Source organism: Stenella coeruleoalba (assembly GCF_951394435.1).
Source record: "Stenella coeruleoalba genome assembly, chromosome: 12".
In the NCBI taxonomy this organism is placed as follows: domain Eukaryota; kingdom Metazoa; phylum Chordata; class Mammalia; order Artiodactyla; family Delphinidae; genus Stenella; species Stenella coeruleoalba.
In genome coordinates, this window is record NC_137158.1 from 62389635 (window position 1) to 62407113 (window position 17479).

Below are 17479 nucleotides of genomic sequence, written 5' to 3' on the forward strand. Positions count from 1 at the left end.
AACTTCAGAAGCATCTTATTCTGAATGTTGGCTCCACCATTTACTAGTTTTGTGGCCTTGGGCAAGGTGTTTAGCCATTTTTCAGCCTCAGAGCCTCCTGGTGACATGAGAATAAAAAATAAAAATCCCTATGTGATTATTGTTAATATTAAATAAAATAGCAGATATAAAGAGTTTAGTACAATATTTGGTGTGTAGTAAGTGTTCATTAATAGTGCCTACTATTATTGCTTAAATGCATCAGAATGCTAACAGTTCTGAATTCTGAATAATGGGATTAGGTATCCATTGGCTCATTTGGACTTTCTAGCTTTACTCAATAAACACTGTTATTTATTATTTAAGCATGTGCTTAAAGATGGCACCAAGCTAGCAACTATTAAAAAATTAAATTCTTCAGAATTTTAAATCAAACAGAATTGTTGCTTAAGTAAGGAATAGAAGACAACATAGTGATTTAAGATTAAATGAACTAGAAAAGGACTTCATTTCTTAGGACCACTAATTTGCAAGGATTTAGAAATTGACATCAATTCTCTTATAGGAATGCCAAAGTCTGTAAGTAATACCAGCAGAAAAAAACAGTTGAAAGTAATTTTTAAGTACCTCACTAATGATAAAACTGGTTTCCCTAACAAGGGATTTAATTTTATCCGTAAGATACTTACCAACAAATACAAAATAAGATTGAGTAATTATAGTATAAAAACTTGTTGCAAGTAATATATAACAATGAAAAGGGTAATGAACTAACACAATATTGTAAAGCAACTATACTTCAATTAAAAAAATTAAAATTAAAAAAAATTTTAAAGGGGTGTTCAAGTTCAAAAGAACTCAGTTTGAGTTACAATGTGCCTCTAATAGCTGTGTGAAATAACAAACTATTTCATATAAGCCTCAGTTTCTTCCACCTACCTCACAGATTCCCATAATAATCAAATAAAATATACACAAAGCCCGACACAAAGTTTACATTCAATGTATTAATTCACTTCCCTATCTTCCCTTGAGAAGTAGCAGCTCCCAAAACAGAATACTTTTACACATAGCCAATAAAAAGCAACAGGCAACTTGTTCAGAGGGATCCTGCCTATATTTGGTGCTTCTATTAAACCAGACTTAGCCCCTGAGGGGCTACTATAAAGTTCTAAGAAAGAGTCTGGGGCTTAAATCTATGTCCTCAATGGCTACCACATTTTTCTGATAAAAAGCGAACGTGCAGTAAATGTTGGCTAAACTGAATTGTATTTATCGGCTCCCATTCTAATCCTAATCCCTTATTGAATACTTAGCAATTCTTTAGCACATGCCAAGCACTCAAAAAATATTAAAAAGTATATATAATTGCCTGGGAATGAAACAAGAAAGTATATACAAATATAAGTAATCTGATTATAATTTCTATGGTTTAAAAAAAAGCAAGGTAATTAGGATTAAAAGAAAACTGCATTTAACATTCATGCAATTCTTATATGGTACTAGCTATTCGAAGAAGATAAGCTGTTTTGAGAGTCTAAAGCAAATTATTTTTAAATTAAGCAATTAATGCTTCAGTTTTTCCAGTGTAGGTGTATACACAAAGAGAATCTTAAGACATATCTGAGAACATTCTGAACTACTTTTTTTCACTGAAGTAAACCACTTCCTTTCAAAAGCCCACAGAATTTTAAAGCAGAAAGCCAATTCTAAAGTTTTCTGTACAAGTATAAAATTCTTCTAACTGCTTTAATAAAATTACTCAGTGACAGAAAAATTAATGAAAATATTTTTCAAGGAAAAAATATATTTAAAAGGGGACATCGGAAAAACTGTAGTTAAATATAGCTCTATATAAAAAAGAATTAAAGCAAAATAATATATTTTAAGTACATTACTGAAAAGTTCATACATAATAGATTCAGAAGTGTTCATAACATCCTATAGTAATAATTTTTCTTTGTAACGCCGACTTTTCAAATTAATCATAGTCTTTATTTCCAGGATAAGGATAAAAATCTCATAATATATTTGACCGGAGAAGGGAGAAAAAAGAGGTTACATCTCTTCTTAAAGATCTAACATCACTAGCACTCCTATTTAGTTACTCAGGTAATGTTGAAGAAAGAGACAAATACAGCACAATAACCAAGTTAAAAAAAAAATGACCTTGTTCCAAGTGTTTACAACTCTGCTTTATCTTTAATTTCTTGTACCTTCTCTAGGGAACAATCTGCCATTGAGATGCAAGAATATGATAATCATCATCTGAGTATAGTCACAAATAATACTTTACAGATATTCAAATAGTACTATGCAGATAAACTGTATGACGTTTGTTTAATAGACTATTAATACTACAAAACTAGCAAAACAATGCTAGCAAATAACTATATCCTCATTATGTAAAATTAGGCTTTATTTTTTGTAAATGAAAAAACTTTGTTTGAAGGAAAAATGATGAAATTCAAAGGGAAAGGAAAATGATGCATAATAGGTTTCTCAACAGTATGAGCAAACCAATGCTACTCAAGACAAATCTTAGCAAAAATAGTACCTGAGGACTTCCCTGGTGGTGCAGTGATTAAGAATCTGCCTGCCAATGCAAGGCACACGGGTTCGAGCCCTGGTCCGGGAAGGTCACCCACACCGCGGAGTAAGCCCGTGCTCCACAACAAGAGAAGCCACCACAATGAGAAGCCCACGCACCACAGGCTCTTCTACTATTCCTTTTCTACTGAGCCTGCATTCTGGAGCCCCCATGCCACAACTCCTGAGCCCGCATGTCACAACTCCTGAAGCCCGCACGCCCAGAGCCCATGCTCCACAACAAGAGAAGCCACCACAATGAGAAGCCCGCGCACCGCAACTAAGAGTAGTCCCCGCTCACCACAACTAGAGAAAGCTAGCGCGCAGCAATGAAGACTCAATGCAGCCAAAAATAAATAAATTAATTAATTAAAAAAAATAGTACCTGAATTGTCCAGTATTAAAGTATATTTCTCCAGAGACTCCAACGCTTTTAAACAATGAATTTCCTTAATGATATGATTAATATAAACATTTACTGGCTACTTTATTTGTGAGGCAAATGGAAATATCAACTTTAAGAACCATATAAAATGCTAACTTTTTTTTTTTTTTTGGTCACACTGCGCAGCATGTAAGATCTTAGCTCCGTGACCAGGGATTGAACCCCCAGGAATCAAACCCATGCCCCCTGCAGTGGAAGCGCAGAGTCTTAACCACTGGACAGCCACGAAAGTCCCCAAAATGTTAAATTACGCATGATTCCTTTTCCATATTTGTGGACCAACTATTTTTTCTTTAATGTTTACTTTTATTTAGATCAACTATTTTTCTAGAAGAATCAAAGTAAACCCAACATTAGAAAAAGACTCAACAGCAATCAAAAGAGTTAAACCTCATTTCAAACAGTAATATCCATTTTGTCGAAAACTATTTCTCTTCCAAGTTTCTCTTCTAATCATAAAATTTTAAACCATAAATAGTAAGATTTTTCTGCCCAGAATTTTCCTTTCAAACAATAATACTGTGTGTATCTCAATTGCTGGATTTTTTGTGGGAAAAAACCCAAGAGTCTATGTTACTTAGTTTTACAGTTTTGGCAATGAATCCCCCTGCCCTTGGTAGGTTTAAGGTGGCAAGGAAAATACCAACAGAAAACAGATTGTCCCATGATTTTACCCCCTAAATATACACTCTTTTAGCAGTTCACCCATATGAATGTATAACAAAATTATATGATAACCCATTCTAAGGTTATTTGTATTTTCTATAATGGTTACTTTCAATATTATATATGTTAATAAAATGAACTAAAATGTTATCTAAGAAGACACATAAACACTTAATACATCATGTTAGAAATTAAAGAGTTCCAACTTATTATAAGATAAAAGGTTAATTTTCATACAGATATTAAGTTCTCATTCAAAATTCTAAAAATACTGAAAAATTTTCCAAGTAAGTATAATAAAAGAAACTTCTCCTAGACTGTTCAATGGTATGTCATTTTAAAGTCATGTTGATATGGACAGTAGAATTATTATACCTAAGCATCTAAACCTTTGGAACAAGGTCTGTCATAGCACACACCCAGAAAGAAATTATTCACAAGCCTCTCAAATTAATCTAGTTTCACAGTTGACAGGGGCATTTAATCTAATCAAGTGCTGCCGGAAAGATATATCCAGTTAAAGAGACAAAGTAAAGATGTTTCTATCCCACTTTTCCCAAAAAACATACCACACACACACACACACACACACACACACACACACACACACACACACGATAAAAGAAAAGATGATAAAAACAACAGAAGAAAAAGTTGAAAAGTAAGCCAGCAGAGCTCACAAGAAATACAGATTAAAAAAAAAAAAAAAAACTACTTACAGAAATAAAAAAACCCACACTAGAAGCAGTGGAATGGGCTAGCTAGCAACATATAATAATAGAAAATGATACAGCAATGTCTGCAAAGCCTTCCAGGAAAGAAAGAGGAACCAGGAACTATTATTTATAATGCAGATACAGGTCACAGAATCATTTTCATACATTCAATGATTTGGGAAATATTTCAAACATGTATATTTTGGGGGTAGGGGAAGGTGAGAGGTGGAAAAGATGTCAAAGTCGAACAAGAGATAAACAGAGGCCTAATCATGAGAAACCAATCAATTTTAAGATAACTATGGTTGGTTTAAAACTAAGGAAATTTTGAGTACAGAATCTAAGAAAATGCTATAAATCTTGGCACTACGTATATAATGACTAAAACTATTAGGAGATAAAGGGAGAGAAGAGGTCAAGTATGAAAAAGTATAACTCTGATAAGCTCAACTTTTAAAGCCAGGACTCATTAAAGAACTGTTTAAAGTTAATTCAGTTAATAAAAGTTTAAATATATTATAAAAGGTGTAAAGGTAAATACTTTCCCTAAGAACTTAAAATATTAACAAAAATTATGAAAAATAAAGAGGAGGTGAAGTATAAGTGTGTTAATTTCTTCATCTTTCATGAGAGATCAACACATATATACTGTTTAAAGTTGGCAAAATTTTTAAATGGTAACATGTTATTACATTATAAAGATAGGGACTTCCCTGGTGGTACAGTGGTTAAGAATCTGCCTGCCAGGGGGCTTCCCTGGTGGCGCAGTGGTTGAGAGTCCACCTGCTGATGCAGGGGACACGGGTTCGTGCCCCGGTCCGGGAAGATCCCACATACCGCGGAGCGGCTAGGCCCGTGAGCCATGGCCACTGAGCCTGCGCATCCGGAGCCTGTGCTCCACAATGGGAGAGGCCACAACAGTGAGAGGCCTGCGTACCGCAAAAAAAAAAAAGAATCTGCCTGCCAATGCAGGGGACACTGGTTCAAGTCCTGGTCCAGGAAGATCCCACATGCCACGGAGCAACTAAGCCTGCACACAGCAATGAAGAGTAGCCTCCACTCGCCACAACTAGAGAAAGCCTGCGTGCAGCAACAAAGACCCAACGCAGCCAAAAGAAAAGAAATTAAAAAACAAACAAAAAGATAAACTACAATATTTCCAGTTTATCAAAGGGTATATACAAAGTCAAAACAAACACAGACCATATATTAAAATACATAAATATAAAAGACAACAACATATTTTTTAAGTGACAGAAGGTACTACATCTATCCTATCAATGCCATAAATGGGAAAAAACTATCTGTCTCTGACAAACCAAATTACACACAAATATAGAAAACGCGACTAAACCCAAGTGACTCAAAACACTGAAAGCAAAAGAATGGACAAATAAAACTTAGAGAAAGCAGCAAACATGATATTAATGTTAAACAAACTGAATTTAAGGCAAAAGGCATAAAACAAGCAAACCAGGAACTTTATATTAAATTTCAAATCCACGGAAAAATCAGGTATCTTCTATCAAAATGTACAGGGTGAAATGCTTATGCAATAAAATATATTTTAACTTACCTCTCTGCCTATAGCCAATCAAGGAAATAGAATTTAAGTAAGAATACTGAACTCTACAAAAATTTGAAAAGTAACAGAAATATATCACATCTTGGTTTCTTAAAACAGAATTCGTATACTTGACAGAGGTCTATGAAATCATTATAAAACTACATTGGACCACAAAGAAAAACTCAATAAACTTCAAAGAGTAAAAGGTACAGACCACATTCTCTGATAACAGTACAATGAAACCAGTAATCATAACAAAAATAGCAAACAAAAATCCCACCACAACCTGGGATTTAAAAAAACAAAAAAGATTCTTGGCTTAAAAAGAAGATCAAAATTAAATTCTGGATTATCCAGAAAATAATAGTTAACTCTAAAAGAACCCATATGCTACAGCAAATACAGTAAGCAACCTAAATGTCCATCAACAGACGAATGCATAAAGATGTGGTACATATATACAATGGAATATTACTCAGCCATAAAAAGGAACGAAACTGGGTCACTTGTAGAGACGTGGATGGACTTACTTCACTCTATCATACAGAGTGAAGTAAGTCAGAAAGAGAAAAACAAATGTCGTATATTAACACATATATGTGGAACCTAGAAAAATGGTACAGATGAACCAGTTTGCAAGGCAGAAATAGAGACACAGATGTAGAGAACAAACGTATGGACACCAGGGGGGAAAGCGGGGGCAGGGGAAGGGGTGGTGGGATGAATTGGGAGATTGGGATTGACATATATACACTAATATGTATAAAATAGATAACTAATGAGAACCTGCTGTATAGCACAGGGAACTCTGCTTCGCTGTACAGTAGAAACACAACATTCCAAAACAGTGATACCCCAATAAAAATTTTAAAAAATAAAAGAATAATTAGGTTCTTGGCTTAAAAAGGAAATCAAAATTAAATTGTGGATTATCCAGAAAATAACAGTAACTCTAAAAGAACCCATATGCTACAGCAAACACAGTATTCATAAGAAAAACAATAACTACAGAGACAAAAGTTAAGCAAGAGAAAATAGAAACACGCATATCAACTTCAAGGGAGTGGGGAGGAACAAGGAAAGGGTAGAACTTGGATTCTAACCTAACAATTTATTTCTTAGAACAGAGAGAGAGATCAGAAGTATGTGTGGCAAATGTTACCTTCTGTTGAAACTAAATGGTGGGTGGGTTCATGAGTGTTTGTTATATTATTATCTGTGTTTGAAATTTCAAAAATTAATATTAATTTTTATGGTAAAAAACTTTAATGTATTTAAATTAAATGTTCTACTCAGAAAGGTAGAATATTAAAAACAGAAGAGATTAGGTCATAAACTCACAAACTAATGAATTAAAAACAGCAGAACTGGGGCTTCCCTGGTGGCACAGTTGTTGAGAGTCCGCTTGCCAATGCAAGGGACACGGGTTCGTACCCCAGTCAGGGAAGATCCCACATGCCGCGGAGCGGCTGGGCCCGTGAGCCAGGGCCGCTGAGTCTGTGCGTCCGGAGCCTGTGCTCCGCAACGGGAGAGGCCGCAACGGTGAGAGGCCTGCGTATCGCAAAAACACAAACAAACAAAAAAAAAACTATAAAAAAAAAAACAACAAAAAAAAACAGCAGAACTAATTACCAATTTAGGAGCCCATCTTTGGGGAAGAAAATTAAATTACAAGGTAAAACTCAAGAGGAAAAAGAGCAGGCAGAGGGGGAAAGTAGAGGAAAGAAAACAATATTTAAAATAAGAATGGAGATTTAACCACAGTATAGAAGAATCTAAAATAATAGTAAGACAATGTTTGTTACAATGCTAAACAAATACATTTGTCAACCTGGATGAAATGGACAGCTTTCTCAGAAAACTAAAGCTTCCCAAACTAAGCTTAGAATACTGAGAAAGATAATTCCTATCATAAAACAAATAATTTTAATGCTCTTCAAATTATTATAGGATACAGGAAAACTTTCTAAGCTCTCTATAAAACCACGAGAAACCAAAACCTGACAACACACACACACACACACACACACACACACACACAACTGTAAATTAATTTTATGGATAGAACAATTTTAAATAAAATATTTTCAAATAAAATCCATCCCATTAAAAGAATAAACCACCATGACCAATTAGGAATGTTCCAGTGTTGACCAATACTAGAAAACCTATTTAAATAATGTAATGTTTACTGTCTATTAGTGTAATGCTAAAGCCTTTTACATCTATGAAAATGGTTTATTTTTTTCTCCAAAAATCTTTTGATAACATTAAACATCCCAATAAAAATTAGAACTAGATTTTTTTCAGTAATTTGATAAGTTGTTTCTAAAGCTCATGTGGGAAAAAGAGCCACGTAAGGTAATTCAAGAAAACTATGAAAAAGGAGAAAAAAAATAGGACAGCCTATAAAATATTTAAAAACTAATAGTAATAAAAAGCTACAGTAATTAAAAAGCTGATACTGGCATAGAACAAGACAAAGAAATGGAATAGTACAGAGTCCCAAAACAGACAAGACAGATGGAGAGAGAAGAATTTAGCATATTTCAAAGATGGCATTTCTAAGCAGGTTAAAAAAGAAAAAGGGTGTGTAACACAACAAAAGGTAACTGTGACAAATCCAGCCATCAAAAAAGAAAAGATGTTGGCAGAAAAACTCTATTTCTACCTTATCCCCTAATAGCAGCTAGACTAAACACTCAAATGTTTAAAAAAATAAATTAAAAAACAGAGAGAAACTGTCAAACATATAAGAAATAATTTTTTAAAATTATCTTGTAGTAAAGTAGAACTTTCAAACAAAAGCCCATAAAAGATTAGTAAATTTGAATATAATAAAGTCAACAATTTGTCTTACAAATAATGATTTAAAAGATGACAAACTGAAAGTAAGAAAAAGTATATGCCATGCATATAACAAAAGGATTTTCTAAGAATTTAAATATAAAAATTGAATATATTAAATACACACACACACATATATAAGTCATTATGAAAGACAGCTAGCAGACAAATGGGTGAGGATTAGGAATAGGTAGTTCTAAGGAGGAGAAATACAAATAGATTTAAATATGTGAGAAAGCAGCCAGCCTCACTCATTAAAGACATATAAATAAATGAAAAAGATATTTTCCAATTATCAGGAAAAAAACACCAAAAAGAGTAATAATCCTATCTGTGAGAATCTGAACAAAAACACTCGTGAACTTGTGGGAAGGAAATTAGCACAGCCGCTATTAACAACAATTAGGCAGTATTTATCAAAAATTTTGAAGTATATACTCATTGGCATAGAAATTCAATTTCTAGAAACATAGGATGTTCATTTTGGGATCATTTAGTGATAGCAAGTTAAAATGTTTATCAACAGGGGCTGTTTAATGTACAAACATATTATGGAATTCTACACAGCTTTTAAAAAGAGTGAGATTGATCTCTATACACTGGTAAGGAAAGATCTGCAATATACTTTGCTAAGTGATATAGACACTGAAGTGTTTAATATCTTCCCATTTGTGTAATGACATATATACATTTGATATGTGTAACATGCAAATAGTTTCTAGAAGAATATAAAAGAAATTTTCTTTTCAGGTTTTACAGCTTCCTCTAGGGAACAAGATGTGGGACAGTATTTAAGAGTGGGACTTACTTTTTACTTTAAAAATCCTTTCCGACATTTATGTGCCAGACGTATTCTAAGCTGGGAATACAGCAATAAACACATAAAAACCCTACATTCATAGAAATTGCGTGGGAGGGTGGGGGGAGACTGGGGAGCAGTAGGAAGACAGATAAAAACTGTGTACACACACGCAATGTCAGATGATGTAAGGGTTGTGAGGAACAATAAAGCAGGGTTACAAAGGAAACGAACTATATGTATGGGGGGGTTATGATTTTATATGGGGTGGTAATAAAAAGGAATACAGTGAATTATGGGTACATATGAAGGTTCCCCTATCTCAGGATTAGGAGTAAAGTGAATATAAACTACAACCTCAAGAGCTAATTGCCAGGTGGAGAAATGGAGGGGGAAGGGCAAAGTACTATAGAAGCAGAGGAAACTCAGGTAGGTGTTCTTGGGTGGATTTGGGTAGTGGGTTACACAAAGTGAAACCAGTTGATAAAAGGTCTTATAAAATAAAGGGTTTATATAGGGGAACAGAAAATTAGAGCTACATTTTACAAAAGTTACTCTGGCTGTATTGCAGAAATTGTTTTGGAGAAAACTAACTGAGAAGTAAAGAAGCCAGTTTAATATTTTAGTAATTCTGCAAAGCTAATAGCCTTTAAGAGAAAAAGTAGCAGTAAGACCACAGAGTAGTGGGTCAAAAAATGTACAGTCAATCCTCATTTTAGGATTCCATATTCATGAATTCAACTACTCACTAAAAATCATTACTTTGACAATTTTGTAGTCTCTTGTGGACAAGTGCAGAGCAGGACAAAATTTGAGTAGCCCAATAGGCACGTTCCCAGCTGAGGTCAAACAAGGTGATATTCTGCCTTCTTGTTTCAGCTCTCATACTATAAGCAAGTGCCCTTTTCATGGCCTCTTTATTGCCACATTTTTCACACTGAGCTGTTAGTTGGTAATTTTGCTGTTTAAAATGGTCCCCAAGAGTAGTCTGAAGCACTGTTTAGTGTTCCTAAGCACAAGGCAGCTGCAATATGCCTCACAAATAAAAGATTCATGTTAGATAACACTTTGTTTAGGCATTAAGTTATAGTGCTACTGGCTGTGAGTTCAATGTCAATTAATCAATAATATATAAATAATATATATTAAATAAAGTGTCTTTAAACATACATAAAACAAGGTTATGTATTGATTGGCTGACAAAAATGTTGTGACCAGAGGATCACAGGAACCTAACCCTGTGTTTCTTGTAGGAGCAATGGTTCAGTATTCACCAAGTCAATGTTCCCATATTTCGTTCACTAATTTATGAATTTATAAAACATAACTACCACAAATAACAACAATCAACTATATATCTACACACATATATTTACTTATTTGTAAAGCAGAAATAATAGGACTGGTAATCAGCTATAAGAAGTAAATGAGGGAGAGAAATCAAGGATGATGCTAACTAGGTTTCTGGCTTAAGCAACTGGAAGACGGTGATATTGCTTATAAAGACAGCAAGCAGAGGAGGAGGTGGCAGCTTGGATCAGGAAGACAAAGATGTCAGCTCTGGAGAGTGTAATGTCATGCATGCTACACATACTGTAACAAATATAATTATGTGTTTAAGAACCCATTTTCCCCTCCCATTTGAGAATCAGATCTTTGTTCATCTCAGGACATGTCCTATAACTAAAATGACACTTTCCTTTAAGTCATATAAACCAGGCATGTCAACATCAGAAATGTGTAGTTTTATCGATTCTTTTACTTTCCACTGCCATCTTTGCAATATTACCCATGTCACCATATTCTGTACTTTAATAATGTTTCTATGTGAGTCCTAAAAAGTAAAAACATAAAATTCTACCTTTTGGAAAACAAGAATTCTAAATGACAAATATCTTCAAAGAAAGTCTTCACAACCACGTAGCTTGTTTTCCAATTTGTTTACAGAAACCTTCATCATAAGTTATTAAAATACCACTCTGAAATATCAAGCCTACATAAAAAATCCTAATGGATAAATTGTGATGTTTTCACACCTGATTTTAGAAAACCTCTGAATTATAATTTATTTCAATGTACTTTTATAAAAATGTATATATACTCTCAAAATGTAACAAGTCTTTTACACCCTAGAAATTAAAATTACAATATACAACTGCATACACTGAGCCTTATATAATTATAAAAGAAAACTACTAAAGAAATTCATATGAATCCCCCCGTCTAGTCAGCATTACCTTTGTTTATAAAAGTAATAGAAAATAATTTCTAGGTTATTACAAAACTGATTTTACAAGTAAATATACACTTGTGTGAACACAAAACAGAAACCTGATACATAGTTCTTCCTCAATATATAAACTGTGTACTTGTTTATTTGCAATGGTCCACATATAGAAAAGCACTGGACTAGTTTTATCCTTGGTATGACAATTAGTTCTATGACCTCTCACTGACTACTAGAAGTTAAATATAACACACTGGAAATGGTTATTAGTATTTACATGAGAAAAAAAAGGTGAAAGAAAAGTTTAAGAAAGAAAGATTCAAAGCTAAAGGGAGGAAAAGAGGCTAGAATACCAGTTCAGTAACTAGGAAATAGGAAAAAGATATAACAATTAAGAAAGAAAAGTTAAGCAAAATATTCTGTACAGAAGTGAAACCCTGGTTCTTGGCAATTAATGGTAAGAACCATAACCAAAAAAGTCAACTAAAGACTTTAGAATGCAAGAGGGGAAAACATCTATGAACACCAGCTCTTTTAAAAACCAAAAAAAGTGAAGAGGAAAAATGGTCATTTTAAGTCTTTTGTATTTTATATAATTTAGAAGATAATTACATTATTTCTATTCCTAAACTATCAATGCACTTGATCATAATGCAAATAAAAATGGCTTTGCACTTCAAAACCGGTATTTGAACTGGAAAATAAACCAAAAAACTTAGCATACCTGAGCTACCAAGACAGCAGTCAGTCAATAAACAGCAGCTGGTGCAGAATATGCACTTAGTGCAAACAACTGCTGTCACTAGCAATGTATCCGTGAACAAGCAGGCACTTGTCTACCTAGGGCCAATGGCCAAGGGTAGAAGGGACAGTGGGTCTTCTTGGTTCCAGTCTCTGAATCTCAGAGATCTCAGTCAACAGGACAAGAGCATGTCAGATACATGCCTGACAGACCAGTAGCCGTGAAAACGGAAATAGGGAGACATTTAAAAATTGTTACCTTCCCTATCACCCTGTAATACAGAAACTTTTTCCCCTAAAAAAATTAATCTCATAAATAGTAGTTACAATTCTGATCAGCCAACAAAAGGAGATCTAGTTCACTCTACAAGATCTGCTATATGGTTTAAAAAGTATATTTCCACTTGAAAATTAGTTTGTTATAAAAGAAGGTAATGTAACAGTAACACTATTCAACTTCAATATGGATTAAACAAGTATTTGTGGATTCATAAGTAAAGGGACCACTTGTGTAGCATTTAATCTATCGGGAATTATTGTCAGTTCCAAACAAACACTTAGAATACAATTCACTTCTAAACTGGAGACTGCCTACACTATATAAACCTAGTTGATGAGTCATAGACTAATAGTTGAAAATTACTAAAATGTTTGATTAAGGTTCAAGACTAGAAAAACAAAATCAGCAGTTGGAGTAATTCAAACTTTAAAATCAAGCATAAAATATAACTTGTGATTTATATTATCTAAGCATCAGTAATGATACATACTGAAATCTGCAATTAAAAACAAAAACTGAAGATATCACAAGAAAGTGGTCAAGAACAATGAAGACATAGGCTGGCTTAAGCTTTCCCACCAAAACACTGGATATAAAAACATCATACACAACGAAAAAGATTGGAATGTCATTCTGAAAATAAACAAGAAACAACAAAAAAAAATATCAAATGCATAGTAAAGTAGTTGTGAGAGAAAAATATTTCTTTACTGGGAAAATATAGCTATTTTATTCTCATTAAGAAATAACATTTTATATATTTTTTCCTGCAAGAAATAACTAATAATATAAAAACAGCATCTTCTTAGGCAAAAGACCCTAAATTCCTAATTAGCAATATTCCTTGGTATTCCTAATTACTGGAAAATACAAATTAAAAATTCAAGTTGGCCAATGTTATCCTTAGCATTAGTAATTTCTTTCATTCTACTGATTTCTTTAAGGCAGCGGTTCTCAAGTAGAAGTAACTCATCAGAATCAACTGGGGACAATTTTGAAAATACACATTCCCAAGTGTCATCCCTCAGAGATTGATTTCACCATAGCTGGAGTGAAACCACAGTACCTGTGTTTTGAAAAAAACTCCCCCAGTGATTCTGACTGCTAGTTGAGGATGACTGCTTTAAGGGATGAATTACGTACTTGTTCTACTGACTAGAAAAGCTCTTATTTGGCCTGCCACTGTTGAAACTTTGTCATTATAGCACATAAAGCTGTCAGTAGCAAAGAGGAAAACTCCACATTTCATTACTTATAGTAAAAAAAAGTGAAGGAAATCTGATAAGATTACCTATTCAAGAACATGCAACCATACTTGAAAAGACTTTATATATATTTATTTTAAAGTGTTCATTTAGCACAAATGGTTTTGAAAATGTATAAAAATAATTTATGTATTAATCCATCTTTAATATGTACATGGTCCCTTAAAAGGATTTTCATTTCATTATCATGAAAAATGTACTTCAACAACCTCCACACTATTATTAAAAGTCAGAAATTTTAAGATTTTCTAATAGAAAAGTTTTAGTACTCACCTGCAGAAAAATAATGAAACTGGGAATGATTTCACTAATATTTTAAAATATAATACGGTCTCAGCTATGCTATGCCACATATCATAAGAAAAGTCTTCATCACTAAACCGTAATAATCCCAAGTGGTGGCATTTTCATTTAAGAACAAAGCACAAAATTATTTTATAAAAGAAAATGTCTCATCGTAAAAACTTATAAAGCTGAATGCTTTAAACAAAAATAGCTGCGGTTTGATTTCACAATATCAAGTTTCCATAAGCACTTTGTAAACATACACCTATTGTAGGCTATCAACTTAAAGCCAATTATCACTAAAAGAAGACAGAGTTAAAAAAAATAGTTCAGTGCAAAAGTACATATCAACTGAAGTTATCAACTGACTTAAGACAATTTTAATACAAAAATCACAACTTAAATCCCATAATATAAAGTAATCCTATAAAGACTTTAAAAGAAAAAGCTCTACAACAGTTATTAAGTTTTCCTTTTGTTACTATTCTCTAGTAAAAGCTTTCTTTTGATTAGCTTTCACAGTGTCATCAGGAGATGCTGATTTGAAGTCAAATGGTGTTATTGCTATAAGAGGACTTATCTCTTTGTCCTTTACGTCTTGAACTTGTCTACTATACAGAAAAGTCTTATAGAGGTTAAGGGTGCGTCGCTTGCAGCTTTTCAATGGGTAACGAAGACACAGTGTTGCAGCAAAAGCTGAAGGTCTGGCAGCAAGGGCCTTGGTCCAAGAGACAGAAAAAGGTGGTTTCCTAGTCAGAGAGCCTTTACTGTTTTTCTTATTATCATCAGAAGAATTGGAACTTTTCCCTAATTTTGAACTTAGAACTTTAGTTCCTGCTATTGGAGCAACTGATTGGTCTACTACACGTTTTGGAACAAAATCTGGGGCTTTTATGAGGACACTAAGATCGATATTAGAATCTATTCCAGGTGACCTCATTTCACATAAACTGAGCATACAGGAATCTTTCTTAATCTGAGAGCTATCTATATCAATTGTTTCTGCAATCAAATCAGAAAGTGACAAATTCTCAACGTCTCTTGTTGGAGAAGCTTTACAAAACGCCAAAGATGACAGAGATCCTGTTAATTCTGATATTCCAGTTGAAGACTGATACCGATTTGCTAGTTGTGACAAGGGAAAGGATCCCAAACTTAGATCTGTGAAACTGGCAGATGGTTGGTTACAAAGATCAGATAAAGTAAAGCATTGGCTCGGATTGTTCTCTTTGTGCTCCTGAAACAGTTCAGCTAAGGATGGACTTTCACATTGGAAAAACTGCAAGTTGTCATTTTTTAATATGCAATTCTTGGTGCTTTGTTCAACTGAAGAAACACTTCCAACTTCAGTCATTTTACTAGCATTTAAATTACCAACAGCCATATTTTCCAATGAGCTAGTTAAGAGCAAAGGATTATTTAAACTTCCTAAACTGTTTTGTACTGGAATGTTTTGCAAATCAGGTACTGAATTATTGTGAATAAATAAAGAGTTATTAGGTGCTGTGCTCTTTATCATCAAGGATTTTAAATCTGGTATTCCTTTGAACGCAGAATCATCTTTGGAAATACATTCAGATGCATGAGGTCTTAACAAATCAGCATCTAGACGCTTTGAAAGTAGACTCTCCAGACTATCTGTGGATGATAATCTGACTGATGGCTGACTTTTACAAGAATCTCTTGGCATATCATCAATTAGGTCAGCTAGCGACAGCTCTTTTGTTAACTTACATGATTCTAGTTTCTTTTCACTTTTAGGTCTGTCAAGTTTCTTTTTTTTACGGAGTAAATAGTGACTTGGTACAACCGAAGAATTATGATATAATCCATATTTCGCTACTGGGCCAGAAAAATCAAAGGGTTTGCTACTGCAATCCAAATGGTTTGCAGATTGAGGACAAGAGCTTTGAACATTATCAGCTGAAACTTCAGAGGAAGATAATAAGACTCCTTACCTTACAAGAGCCATTAATTTTCAGATGAATAGGTTCACATATGCAGAAGACAGTCACAGCAACCAAAAGGAAACATGAAATGAGGCATTTAATTACTAAATGTTTCTTTTGATTATGGCATGAATAAAGTGACACTTGATCATTATTTAATAAAAAGCGAACATTCTAAAAAAAAAAGGATTTTACCTTCCTTTAACCATCTTAAGTGACCTTCATACTTTGTTCACTGATATATACAAAGGTAATTACCAAGTTAGTCAATGTTCTAATTTTCACAAGTTTTATAAATGTGAGGTTTTAAGATACTTAAACTATAGTCAGGATTGTCTCAAATTCAAAACGTTTAAAAAACCAATGGAAAGAACTAGGTTCATCTTCTGTATTTTTAATGTATTAAAAACATGCAAACAAATAATACGCTATAATTTCTACTGTGATCTGGGATAAACTATTAATATAGATGACACATTACAGACTCATTCTCATATTACTGGTCAGTTAAAAGTGCATCTCACCCCCCACCAAAATAAAAAAATCTTAATTTACATAAAAATGACCCTTATTTCATAGTAACAGACTGTATACAATTTCGCTATGGCAAAAATCTAGTCTTTAGGTTATGAGAAATATCAACCCAGTTAACAAATCACCATGCTCCTACTGACAGGCATCATACCAATTAATATAATTGGTTCCCTTCTCTTGTGGACTAAGTTCTAAATTTAACCCCAAATACTAAAATTTAAAATTAAAGATCTGGCTATGAAATGAAAGAGTAGTAGAATTATAATACTTAGGATATTTAAATAAAACTAAATTATATTCATAAAATGTTATAACCATAAAGGGATTTTTTTGACATTGTCTGGCTATTAATTTCTATCTCCTGACCCATTAAAGTTAAAAAAAAACCCAATAATTAAAAGCAAAAAGTGTTCTGTCTTGCTGTTATCTGATTTTATTTCCCTTATATTCTGTTAGTTACAAGAACAAGCAGGGAAATTAAAAAACAGGCTTTAACAGAGTGAAGGGAACGCAGCCATTGAGCTTAAAAATTCACAAACTGGAAAATCAATTGATAATAATTAAGAATTATTATAACATGCAAAATTTCC

The 17479-nt window shown here is 33.4% G+C and overlaps 1 protein-coding gene across 4 annotated transcripts in view; it reads right to left on the reverse strand.

Annotated features, from left to right (window-relative positions):
* The window catches only part of HBS1L (HBS1 like translational GTPase), an 82516-nt gene that overhangs the window by 49673 nt on the left and 15364 nt on the right, over positions 1-17479 (reverse strand). The window contains exon 5 of one of the 4 annotated variants that reach the window (XM_079939528.1): positions 10469-16359. The exons of the other annotated variants lie outside the window; for them this stretch is intronic. Within the exon in view, the coding sequence (XP_079795654.1) occupies positions 14888-16359 (1472 nt within the window). The 3' untranslated portion in view covers positions 10469-14887. Of the gene's footprint in view, positions 1-10468; positions 16360-17479 lie in introns of those variants that run through there. 4 annotated transcript variants of the gene reach the window in all.